Source organism: Phycodurus eques, chromosome 17, assembly GCF_024500275.1.
Source record: "Phycodurus eques isolate BA_2022a chromosome 17, UOR_Pequ_1.1, whole genome shotgun sequence".
Lineage (NCBI taxonomy): Eukaryota > Metazoa > Chordata > Actinopteri > Syngnathiformes > Syngnathidae > Phycodurus > Phycodurus eques.
Window position 1 is genome coordinate 21,034,630 of NC_084541.1, and position 11,911 is coordinate 21,046,540.

At 47.9% G+C, this 11,911-nt stretch overlaps 1 protein-coding gene across 1 annotated transcript in view; it reads left to right on the forward strand.

The window, feature by feature from the left end:
- The window catches only part of LOC133415695 (protocadherin-16-like), a 46,686-nt gene extending 35,026 nt beyond the window's left edge, over window positions 1–11,660 (forward strand). The window contains 15 exon segments of the mRNA XM_061701966.1: window positions 618–857; window positions 924–1,049; window positions 2,308–2,517; window positions 2,746–3,002; window positions 3,481–3,687; window positions 3,790–4,186; window positions 4,262–4,375; window positions 5,365–5,576; window positions 5,646–5,797; window positions 5,865–5,995; window positions 6,265–6,551; window positions 6,783–6,924; window positions 7,001–7,172; window positions 7,966–8,375; window positions 8,459–11,660. Coding sequence (XP_061557950.1) covers window positions 618–857; window positions 924–1,049; window positions 2,308–2,517; window positions 2,746–3,002; window positions 3,481–3,687; window positions 3,790–4,186; window positions 4,262–4,375; window positions 5,365–5,576; window positions 5,646–5,797; window positions 5,865–5,995; window positions 6,265–6,551; window positions 6,783–6,924; window positions 7,001–7,172; window positions 7,966–8,375; window positions 8,459–10,500 — 5,099 coding nt within the window. The 3' untranslated portion in view covers window positions 10,501–11,660.
- Window positions 11,661–11,911: the final 251 nt, after the last annotated feature.

Here is an 11,911-nt window from a genome sequence, read left to right on the forward strand (position 1 = left end):
CTAGGAGTAATATTTCACCTTGGAGGTGTGTGAGGTTGAGGTTAGGCAGTCACTTGATGGAACTTCCAGATGGACCAACAGTCTTCTGGGTGCGAGTTGTATTAGCCTGCGGTTTGTTTTCTCATACGGTATTAAGCTTTAACAGTAGATAAGTAAAGTAAAGATGTACTCCAGTTACTCATAACGGTAACCATGCACAATAGAAATCAACACAATGGCTACAAAAATAATTCAGTTTAAAAAAAATCAAAAATAAAACAAAAGTCCACACACAGACATAGGCAGGTGAAATCAAAATGTATGCGATCATTCCTCTTGCCAGTTATGAAGTTGTAAAACCAACCCATGTTCTTCTGCTGATTCCAAAAGAATGGAAAGACCGAAATTCACTTTTTTTAACTGGTGAAAGAAGAGAATCTCACTCTCTCTTTTGGTCAGTGTGATGCTTGGATTGTCACAGAACACACTAGTCGGTGGGTCTCGAAAGATCAGTCAAAATTCTTTGAAACGGCTGGCAATGTGGGAAATTCTGCTTTGAAAACACCCGACAGTGAATGAGTTAATCTGCACAATCGAAATCTGAAGGACGACAAATAATTTTCCAAGTCCCGTGGCAGGCTCTCTGACCATCCTGAAAGCTCTGGACCGAGAGGAGCAGGAGGTCTTCAACTTGACGGTGGTGGCGGAGGATGGGGGTACGCCTTCGCTCTCCACCTCCCAGTTTCTCCGCGTGCAGGTGATGGACATCAACGATGAGGTTCCGGTGTTCCAGAAGGCCGAGTTTGAGAGCCAGGTTCTGGAGAACCAGGGGCCTGGCACCACAGTGCTTACAGTGGTGGCCACCGATAGAGATCAAGGTTTGGTTCTTGGGACGCGACGCTGCGGGTAGTTGGATGGTTGTTCCTTCACGTGTTTGTACGCAGGGTCCAATGGGCACGTGACGTTCGGGGGGGTGACGGAGGAAGGGTTTGTCATCAACCCATCAACCGGCGTCATCACTACAACCAAAGAGCTGGACAAGGAGCTTCGGGATCACTACATTCTCACCGGTACTGATTCTGAAACGTGTGTTCGAAAACCGCAAAGGCAATATGAAATCTTCAGCGAACCTGAACCTGGTGTTTTCAAGACTATCAAAAGCAGTGAACAACCTTTGGAACATATCAATGAAAATGTAGTCTCAGTTACTGACGTACCTGTTTTAAACATCAAAGACGATTTCCAGTCTTCAGTGAACCTAAGAGTTTTTGTAAAGATCAAAACCACGTTTTCACCAAGACAATTTTCAATCTGACAAACCCGTGTTTTCATGAATATAAAAGACAATCTGGAGTCTTCAACAAACCACATGTGGTTTCACGACAATTTCAAGTCTACGATGAACCCGGCGAGTTTCCAAAAACATCAAAGACGATTCCGTCTTCCGCGAGCCTAACAGTACACTCTTGCAAACATTAAAATCATGTTTTTATAAACGGCAAATGCAAATTGTTCAATGACTCTTGCATCCGTTTTCATAATCATCACTTTTGAGTCTTAGTAAAACCTGATGTTTTCGTAAACATCAATGACCATTGGGAGTTTTCAATGGCTAACATACTGGATGTATGTGTTTTCGTAAACGAGAAAAATCTAGCCTTCAATGACTGCAACGTTTGCATCATCGTGAACAACAAAAACATCTAATTTAGACAAGTCTTCGGCGAGCATATTGTTTTCAAGCACATCAGAGACCATTTATTTTTCAAGGATTTAAAGTACGTTTTCATAACCCACAAAGACAGTTTAGAGTACTTTGCCTAACGTACATGATTTCGTACACATCAAAGACCATTTAGAGTCTTCGTCGAACCTGATATATGTTTTTGTAAATATCTAAGACCATGGTGAGTTTTGAGTGATTGATCTTTTTGTTTTGTGACGACTTCGGTCAGCATCATCAATCATCGATCAAGCAATCAAAAACGTACACATGAGAACAAATAGCTGAGCAAAAAGGGTTATGGCTGACGGGTATAGCGTATAAGTACCACACCGTTTTTTTTTAAACATCAAGGAAATATGATTAACTAATATAATTTCAAAGGCCATTTACAGTCTCCTGATATTTTTCAAGGATTTAATGTACGTGTTTTGATCAACATCAGAGACAATCTATTCTTTACTGACTATTACTCTTACGTACGTGTTGTCGTGAATATCAAAGACCACAACGGGTCTTTAATCGTTGAAGCAGTAAAGATCAAAGACAGTTTTGCATCATTCCAGCTCGCCCCCGATTAACTCTCTCCCCCGCACACCCTCCAGTGTACGCCCGGGACAGAGGTCTGCCCCCCAACTTCGCCAAGGCGACAGTGCGGGTGGAGGTTGAGGACGTGAACGACAACGCTCCGGTCTTCGCCCAGCCGTGGTACGGACTGGAGGTGCCCGAGAACCATGCCCCCGTGGAGCTGTGTTTCCTCAAGGCCACGGACCCGGACTCTGGTGGCGGCGGGGAGCTGGAGTACAGGATTACCGGTGAGAGACATTTCGACAGTCCTTCTCGCCAACTATTTCATTAGTTTGCTGGCACTACACACTTGTTTCTTGCTTTTGGCGTGGTCTGTCTGCATATAAAAACAGATCTAGGGGTTTGACACAAGTCTGGCTCTTGATGTCTAACTTTAAAAATAGTACTTTGCCTCTCTGGCTCCAAATGGATGTTGCCTTTTTTTTTTTTCTTCCCCCTCCAACCGCTCCCTCTAGCCGGAGACCCGGACGGGGATTTCCGCCTCGACGCCAGCACGGGAGCCTTGTCCACCCAACGGGGCCTGGACAGGGAGACCAAAGCCGAGTACGCCCTGGAGGTGACGGCCACGGACAGAGGCGGCCCGGCTCTCAGCACCGTGGTCACGGTGAAGATCCGAGTGCTGGACGTCAACGACAACAATCCCGTTTTTGGCAGGAGCAGCTACAATGCAGATGCCTCGGAGGATGCCGCTGAGGGATCACAAGTCCTGATGGTAGACAGTCATTATGTTCTTGGCCCTGGTCCTCATCGTACCTTTGCTTTGAATATGTTTTGGGCGGTTAAAAAAAAAAATTCAAATTAAAAAAAAAAAAACTTCAAATGTCCAATTTTACAAAAACAAACGGGCCTTTTTGTCTAAAAAAAAAAAATCTAAGATATGCGTTTTCCTCACGTGTTTCTCAAAAAAAAAAAAAAAAATTTAAAAAGTGACTTTCCTAAAATGTCTAAATAATAATAATAATAATAATGTAGAATTTTGGCTTTTCTTTCCTGCAGAAACCTTTTTCTTGGAAAAAAAAAATAAGTGTCTTCTCGAAGATTCTGATAGTTTCTCAATTTTTTTTTGTCGGGAAAAAGAATCTGACTTATTTCACAAAAAAATCTTGAACTTAATTTTGAGAAAAGACATCTCACAGGCAGTCATTTTAATTTCATTTGTATTTAATTTGATGCCGTCAATGTGTTTGCAGGTGTCAGCAACAGATGCAGACGATGACGTAAACGGGAAAGTCGTGTACTTCCTCAGCCACGAGGCTCACGGAGCGTTCGCGGTGGACGAGCAAACTGGCCGCATCACCACGTCGGCACCTCTGGACCGCGAAAAGCAAGCGTCGTACAGCTTCCAGGTGTTTGCCGCAGACCTTTCCCCGGCGTCGCCCAGGAACTCCTCCGCGCAGGTGAAGTGAGGTTTTCAGGAAAATAGCCCCTCAGGTCAAGATTTGTCCATTATACATTGCATCTGGATTAAATAATGTTTCAATGGGAATCTTCTCTTCCAGGTGACCATCACCATCACGGATGTCAACGACAACACGCCCGTCTTTGTCCAGGACCCGTTGGTCATCGAGGTGTCCAGCAGGAGGTCCCAACGGGTTCTGGCCACCATGAAGGCAGAGGACAAGGACTTTGGGGCTAACGGCTCTGTGTTTTATCGCTTTGCCGCCCCGGTGAAGGGCTTCAGCATCAACTCTCTGACTGGGCAGATCCAGGCTACGGAGCCTATGGACACCATGTCCCAGGCCCAGAGGACCCTCATCGTGGAGGCCATGGACCAGGGCACCCCGGCCCAGTCAGCACAGGGGGTGGTGGTGATCTACGTGAAGGAGGTGGAGTACCATGGCATTCGATTCCCCAGGAACGCCAGAGACGTCAGCATACAGGAGAACGCGGCTAAAGGTCCGACATAGTACAAGGATGATAATCTTATTTATTGTCATGGAATCCTCTGTAATTCGGATTTCTTGAAATTAGGCACAGCTGTGGCCCAGGCTCAGGCCCAGTTTCCAGATGGAAACCGCAAGGGGATCAGCTACAGCATCTTCAGTGGGAACAGACAGCAGGCCTTCAGGATCAGCTCGTCCACAGGTGAACCCCATCAATCACAAGACATATTGCTCATTTTTATTTTTTCAAAAATCAGATCTTGTTTGTTGAAAGATGTTTCAAAATCTTCATTTTGAGAAAATGTATTTCCCCCCCCCCCCCCAGTAATAAGACAATGGTAAATGGACTGCACTTATATAGCGCTTTATCTATACCATCCCAGTGCCCAAAACGCTTTGCAAAGCCTCACATTCACCCACTCTCACACACAGTCATACGCCAATGGGTGACTGCTGCCACGCAAGGCGCTGCCAGGCCCACTGGGAGCAAATTAGGGTTCAGTGTCTTGCCCAAGGACACTTCGACATGCGGACAGTCGTGGCCGTGATTCAAACCAATGACCCTTGGGTCACTGGACGACCCGCTCTACCTACTGAGTGAGACACAGCCGCCCAATTTCACAGTCTCAAGACAGTCATTTCACTCTCGTGTGTTTTGCAAGGAAAAAAGTCTGAATTGTATGTTTTGCCTTACTTTTCAACAAATATATATTTACTTTCGTCCCCCCAAGATTTCAAGGAAGTCAAAAGCTTTTTTGACAAGTCAGATTTATTTCCAGAATAAAAGTCAAGATATGTTTGAGAATTAACATTTTTTGAGAAGAAAAAAACTATAAAGACACCCATTTTTACGGAGAAAAAAAAAGTCATTTTGGGAGAAAAACATTGAGGAAACAAGTTAAAAAACAAATGACTTGATTTTTTTTTCAAGTCAGATGAAAAAATATGTTTAAGAAAAAAGTCAATCTTAATGTCAAATCTTTAAGAACATATACATTTTGAGACAGAAAGTAAAAAAACAATCAGATGTTTTGTTTTGTTCAAGTAAAACAAAGTGAGGAGATTGAGATTGTGTGTTTCCACACAATCTCCAAATTTAATGGGAGAGGCAGGAGTTCGGGGGTGGGAGGGAAACAGGAGGGAGAGGAGATGAATTTCCAGTAAATGTTAATTCATCCACGGGTTCTCTAGGTGAAATCTGGGTGCAGAGCTCCAAGGGTCTGGACTTTGAGGACACACCCAGGTTGCGTCTGGTGGTCAAGGCTGAGACGGTGTCCTCGACCTCCTTCACCAGTATCAACTTGATGCTGCAGGACGTCAACGACAACCTGCCTCGCTTCCAGCTACAAAACTATGTGGTGTACATGAAGGAGGCACGGGGATATGAAACACCGATCATACAGGTAGCACTCAACGCAACTGCCCGTCCCGGGGTCTTCTGGCGTTTTTAACCATAGCATAAATGTGCCCAGGTTGTGGCCCAGGACGTGGACCAGGGCCAGAATGGTCAGGTGACCTACTCCATTCAGTCGTCGGGTATGAGCGGCTTGTTCAAGATTGATCCGATGACGGGAAGCATCACCACGACGGCTATCATGGACCGCGAGATCTTTACCCAGACCAAGTAAGCGCAAAAAGATAACACGATGGTATTTAAACACAGTAGGATACGATGTATCATTTTTTTCCAGGCTGGTAATCACAGCAACTGATAGGGGAAGTCCAAGACTAGCAGGTTCAGCGACTCTGACCGTAATCATCGTGGACCAGAATGACAACAGTCCTACTATACCCTTGCCACAAGAAATCCGCATCTCAGAGAGTACTTATCAGAAATACTATACCATATATACTGTGGTACCTTGACTTGCAGGTTTTTGTTTTAGTTACAAGCTGTCGATTGGTAGATGTTTTGCTTTGTGTTGCAAGCCAAAATTTGACTTAATGCGCCACCATTTTGAAGTGACACCATTTTCTATTTAATTTTTTTAAATGGGATGGCACAAGTTAAAACCCAAAACCAAGGTGCCACCGTACGGTGTTCTGTATGTGCAAGATTGAAAGCAACTGACATGGCTTTGTGCCCATTAGACACATTAATCGGCACAGAGATCACCCTGGTGACAGGCAACGACGTAGACTCCGGTCCCGCCCTCGCCTACACCTTGCGCCTGGACCCGAGCGCCGTGGGCAAGTTTGGGATCCACCGCTACACCGGAGGCGTTTCCCTCACCGCCCCGCTGGATTTTGAGGAGAAGACGTGGTACACGGTGACCGTCAGAGCCACCGACAGCCAGCACCGCACCGAGGCCAACATCACCATCCTGGTAGAGGACGTCAATGACAATGTACCGGCCTTCACCCAGGACCTCTATCAGGTAGGATGACCAAATAAGGTAGTGTGTTGCTCTTGCACGTGTGCAAGGAAAACTACAATCACTAATGCACTTTCAGATGTCAATTGACTGAGACAAACAGTCAAAAACAAATACAAAGTGAGAAGATTCACATAAAGAATCTACCACAACTTGTGGAGTGGGGGAAATCAAGTCAAGGTACCATTATACTTTAGCGGCTGTTATTGATATTACCCCCCCCCACTTCCCCAGGTGACCCTACCCGAGCACACGCCAGCTGGGAGTGTGGTCGTCACGATAACAGCAACCGACAGAGACTCTGGAGAGAACGGAAGGATCACCTACAGTGTGATGTCGTCCACTCAGGAGGGCTTCTACATTGATCCCAACAACGGTAGACAAGCAGTTCCTACTGTTGGAAAGTAAAAACATCAGACTCTGATTCTCTGACCCTGTTTATGGGCTTCCAGGAACTTTGTTCATCAGCCACCGAGCGGAGTTTGACCCCGAACGGCCTTCCGTCAATGTGGTCATTGAAGCTCGCGATGGAGGTTCGCCACCGCATTCTGCTCTCGCCACCGTCCAGGTTCAAATCACCGACGTCAACGATAATGTGCCCGTGTTCCACCAGTCAGAATACAGGTCAGTTTGTGTCAAAGAGATTCTTGATCTGTTTTGCAAATATTTCAAGGAGACATTGTATGCATTTTTTCCCACAATTTAAAACTGATCCCAGGCGTATTAATAATAAATCTGTGACATGGTTTTGTGGACTGACCACAAGATTCAAGAATTCCAGCCTTTGTTTTGACCCTCGCTGAAATTACAGAGGGCCCGTTCCTGTCTCATGCAAGTGAATGGCTCTTATCCCCACCCCATACACTTCTGGGCCAATGGCAAATCAGGCTTTTGTTACAATGACGGCCAGGGGGTGGAGATAGGACGTTGCAACTAGGCAAGCATCCAGCAAAAACGAATTTTCACTGTTGGAGGCAGCACTTCATATGTGGAATACACAGATTTCGTTACGTTGGAAACCAGGGCCGGAACTAGGATGTTGTGACTGGGCACGAGACTTCTACTTACTTACAGAAGCGGAGTGCAGAGGGTGTTCCAAAAAGTGAGTGAACGTAATGAATGGAGCTCTTTTTTGACATGGTACTGTTTCAGAGAGCTAAGTTGCTTGAAGGTGGTTCTGGATCTTGGGAGAGTCTAGCTGTCAACCCATGGGTGGAGCAACTTGGTGTGTGGGTCGGCAAAATCGAGAACAGCTTGCTCACAAACACATTTTCAGAAATTGACAGATAACTAAAGATTCACTCGGTTGTTTTACTTTCACACCTGCTGGGTGGAGAAGGCCCCCCATAGACACCATTTGTATCCAAGCAATTAAAAAGTGACTTTTCCATAATATGTTCCCTTTTCGGTCTTCAAGGGCGACGGTTTCAGAGGACACCATCCCAGGGGTGACAGTCTTGACATTCGAGGCCTTTGACAGCGACCTCTCCCGGGAAAACTGCGGCTTCGACTTTGCTATCGCCAATGGCAACGAGGGCAATGCCTTCCAGATCGAAAGCAGCGTGCGCTTCCTGGAGGACCGGGGCTTCCAAACCGTGGGGACGCTTCTCTTGGCCGAGGGTCTTGATTTCGAAGCCAAGCCGCTGTATAACCTCACCGTGGTGGTGTCGGACCGTGGCATCCCCCAGAGGAGCTCCAGCGTGGCGGCCGTGATTATGATCGGCGACGTAAATGACAACCCGCCGGCTTTCGGTAGGGCGGAATATGCGGTGGCATTGAGCGAGGGTGCTGCTGTCGGGACCGAGATCATACGATTAACTGCAACAGGTATCTAAAAGTCGTCCTGGTTGGACCTCTTGATCTCACATATTCTGAGTTAATCGAAATCTATTGTTTCCTGTTTTCCCCAGATCCAGACTCAACGGCCAACGCGGAGGTCCAGTATGCAATCAGCTCCGGGGATGAGGTTAACCTATTCACCGTGGACCAGTGGACCGGAGCCTTGCGGCTTCAGCAGGCATTGGACCGCGAGCACCGGTCTACTCACACAGTCGTCGTCCAGGCCACAGACGGTCAAGGACATTTCGCCTTGGTTCCCGTGTTTGTCGAGGTAAAAGACATGAACGACAATCATCCTTTCTTCCCTGTGGAAGTCCTGACTGTAAGCATCAGAGAGAATCAACCAGCGAATTCCGCCGTGACCGTTCTCCACGCTATAGACCACGACACAGGAGTCTTCGGCCAGCTAAGGTACTTCATGTTAGAGCGGTCGCCCGCGGGAAAGGACTTCTTCGTGGATTCTTCCACTGGAGAGATCAGGAGCAGGAACCCCTTTGACTTTGAGAAGATCAATTCATTTAACTTTGTCGCACTGGCGGTTGATGCAGGAAACCACTCTGCCACAGTGACGGTGCAGGTCTTTGTCGCAGGCGAGGATGAGTACGATCCGCTTTTCACATCCTCAGAGTTCTCCTTTGAGGTCCCAGAGGACGCCAGGAAAGGCCAGAGCATCGGCCAAGTCCAGGCCCATGACGAGGACGGGGGCGTAGACGGGATCGTCCTCTACTCCTTCCCCACGAGCTCGCCGTACTTTGAGGTCAACAAAACCACCGGTGTGGTTTTCCTCAAGCTGGACAGCGGTCACAGCAGCAACAGCGGATCGGGTCGAGCCAAAAGGGAAACCAGGCTGATTACTCTGGACGTGAGCGCTCACAGTCCTCTAGATGCATCTCGCCATGCCACGGCGCACATCTCCATTGACGTAACCAACACAGGTTTTGGCCTGTCCCCCGACGTTAACATCCTGCTGATTATCATTATCGCCGTGTCGCTTGGGGTGATCGTTCTGCTCGTTGTCACGGCGGTGGTGGTGTTTCTGGTGAAGTCGCGCAGGAGGAAGAAAGCCCAGAATGCTACAAACAGAAACGTGGCCTCAGGAACCGCTCTGAAGAATCTGGACAACTGCAGTTCGGGACAAGGAGGGGAAATAATCTACCACCAGGCCTTGCCAGGCTATGTTGGAGACCAGACGGGTGGAGGTGGGGGTCCGTACGCAAGAGGTGGGTCTCTGGATCCGTCTCACTCTAGTGGAAGAGGATCTGCTGAGGCAGCGGAGGATGACGAAATCAGGATGATAAACGAGTACCCTCGCGTGGCCTCCATCACCTCGTCCATGCAGGAACACATCTCCGCCAGAGGGCCAGACTCTGGGATTCAGCAGGACGCCGACCAGCTCTCCGACGTCTCCTGTGAACCAGCGGCTTTGGAAGGGAGCACTTGGTTCAAAGGCAAAAAACTGGGCGGCAGTCTTAGCGGGACTTTGCTCTCTGGGCAGCTCCCGGTCTTCAGGGACGAGGGAGCGGGGTTCCTTGGAGTTGGCCGGGGCCTCAATATTTCCCTTCCTAAGGATTACGCCTTCCCTGAGGATGGTAAACCATCCGTGGGCGGTTCTCTCACAGCTATAGTGGCCAGTGACGAAGAGCTCCGCGGCAGCTACAACTGGGACTACCTGCTCAACTGGTGTCCCCAGTTCCAACCCCTGGCCAATGTCTTCACAGAAATTGCCAGACTGAAAGACGAGACAGCCCAGCAGAACCCCAACCTGCGCCAGCCTTTCCAACCCAAGCCTAAAACGGACCCCAAACCCAGAATCGACCCACCGCCACTCATCACATCTGTCGCCCACCCTGGGGCCATGTCGGTGCCACCCAAGGTCCCTGTGATCGGACGGACGTTCCCTCACCTGGCGTCGCTCCGACGGTCCCCCATCAGTCATGAGGGTTCCATTTGCTCAGCGGCCATGTCGCCCAGCTTTTCGCCCTCGCTTTCCCCGTTGGCGGCGCGCTCACCTGCCGTCTCCCCGTTCGGTGTCAACCAGGGGCCCTCCGCGTCCATGATTAGCACCCGGGAGCCCTCGCTGGACCGGAGTCCGGATCATGAGATGAGAATATGAGGGCTTCGAAAGAGGACCATTTCGCATACTTCTGCGTTCTTGACACGAAATTCCATGGACTGGCACTGAGCGTGGTGACTGGACCACCCTTTGTGGTGTCTACAGCAGGGGTTCTCAAACCTTTTAGGTCCAGGGACCACTTACAGGGGAGAAAGATTTCCAAGGACAACCCTAAATATATTTTGCCAATGTCACATTTATGTGATGATACATCACAGTCTTATCAGAACATTTAATTGGCCCAAAGCTAAGGTCAAAAGGAGTAAACGGTTTATTATGTTTGTTTTACTGGAGTGCCCCCCATACTGTAGGTCTACACTTTTTTAAATTATAGGACACACTAATTTATTGTCCCCGGACCCCAGTTTGGGAATCACTGGTCTACAGGACAACTCACTGTGGTTTCGTCAGTGACTTGCGGCGTTGCGGTTGGTTTTCACGTTCCCTCGCTGGCTGGCCAGAGAGCACCTCATGTGGTTTTGCGTTACAGTGTTCGTCATTGGAAAAAAGGAACCCCAACGGAATGTTTTGACGTGCCAATGTGGGACAGACATGGAGATGGTTGCCTGTTTCTTTGATTTTTATATATTTTTTACATCCAATATTGATTTGAGATTGTGTTTGTGCATTATGTATATTAGGATGTATGAAAACTAGGCTATGTGCCTCTGTGATTGTTAGCCGGTTAGCGCCTCTAGTCGGCACCGATATGCACGTTTGGTAGCGTTATTTATACGAACAAAGGAGGAGGGGACTTTACGATCAAAGCAGTTCTCGAGGGGGTCACCTCTTGTGTCTTTACAATGAAAGTGCTTCCTGCGTCGATGACGACGGCATTCATCTCAGCACAAAGGGAAATATGCAAACGTCACCGCACATCAGCCAACGCGACCCAAAACGTTTGCGGCTTCGGGTTGGGTTAGGGTTTAAGGGATAGCGTTACAAATTAGATGTAGGGTTTGGGGCTAGGACACGGATTACGGTTAGGGGTTGAGTCGAAACGTACACAAACATCATCCAGTGCAGTAGTTTTTCTCCGCATCCATCTCATTTACATACGATTGTGTTTTCTAAAGCCTCGAAAAACAAAGAGCTGTACTGGACTCGTATTTAAAGCAAAATAAATCCCCCACTGATCCCTTTTGACACAAACTGGAGTCTGTTTTTTTTTCTCTCTTTGAAGAGTCGAACAGTGATCGCGTGTTCTCGGAACGATGGAGAGCCGAGCTCCGGTCCGGGATTTCGGAGAGTTTTGGGGGCGAGCTCATTGGGAGTGTATGTGCGCCTCTTAAAATGCTACACACGTGACGGTAATTAACACATATCAGACAGTGTAGGTGTATCCAGGAAGCATAGAAAAACATTTTCATTACCTCTTCGAAAACAAACAAAAACAAGAGTCGCAAAGCCT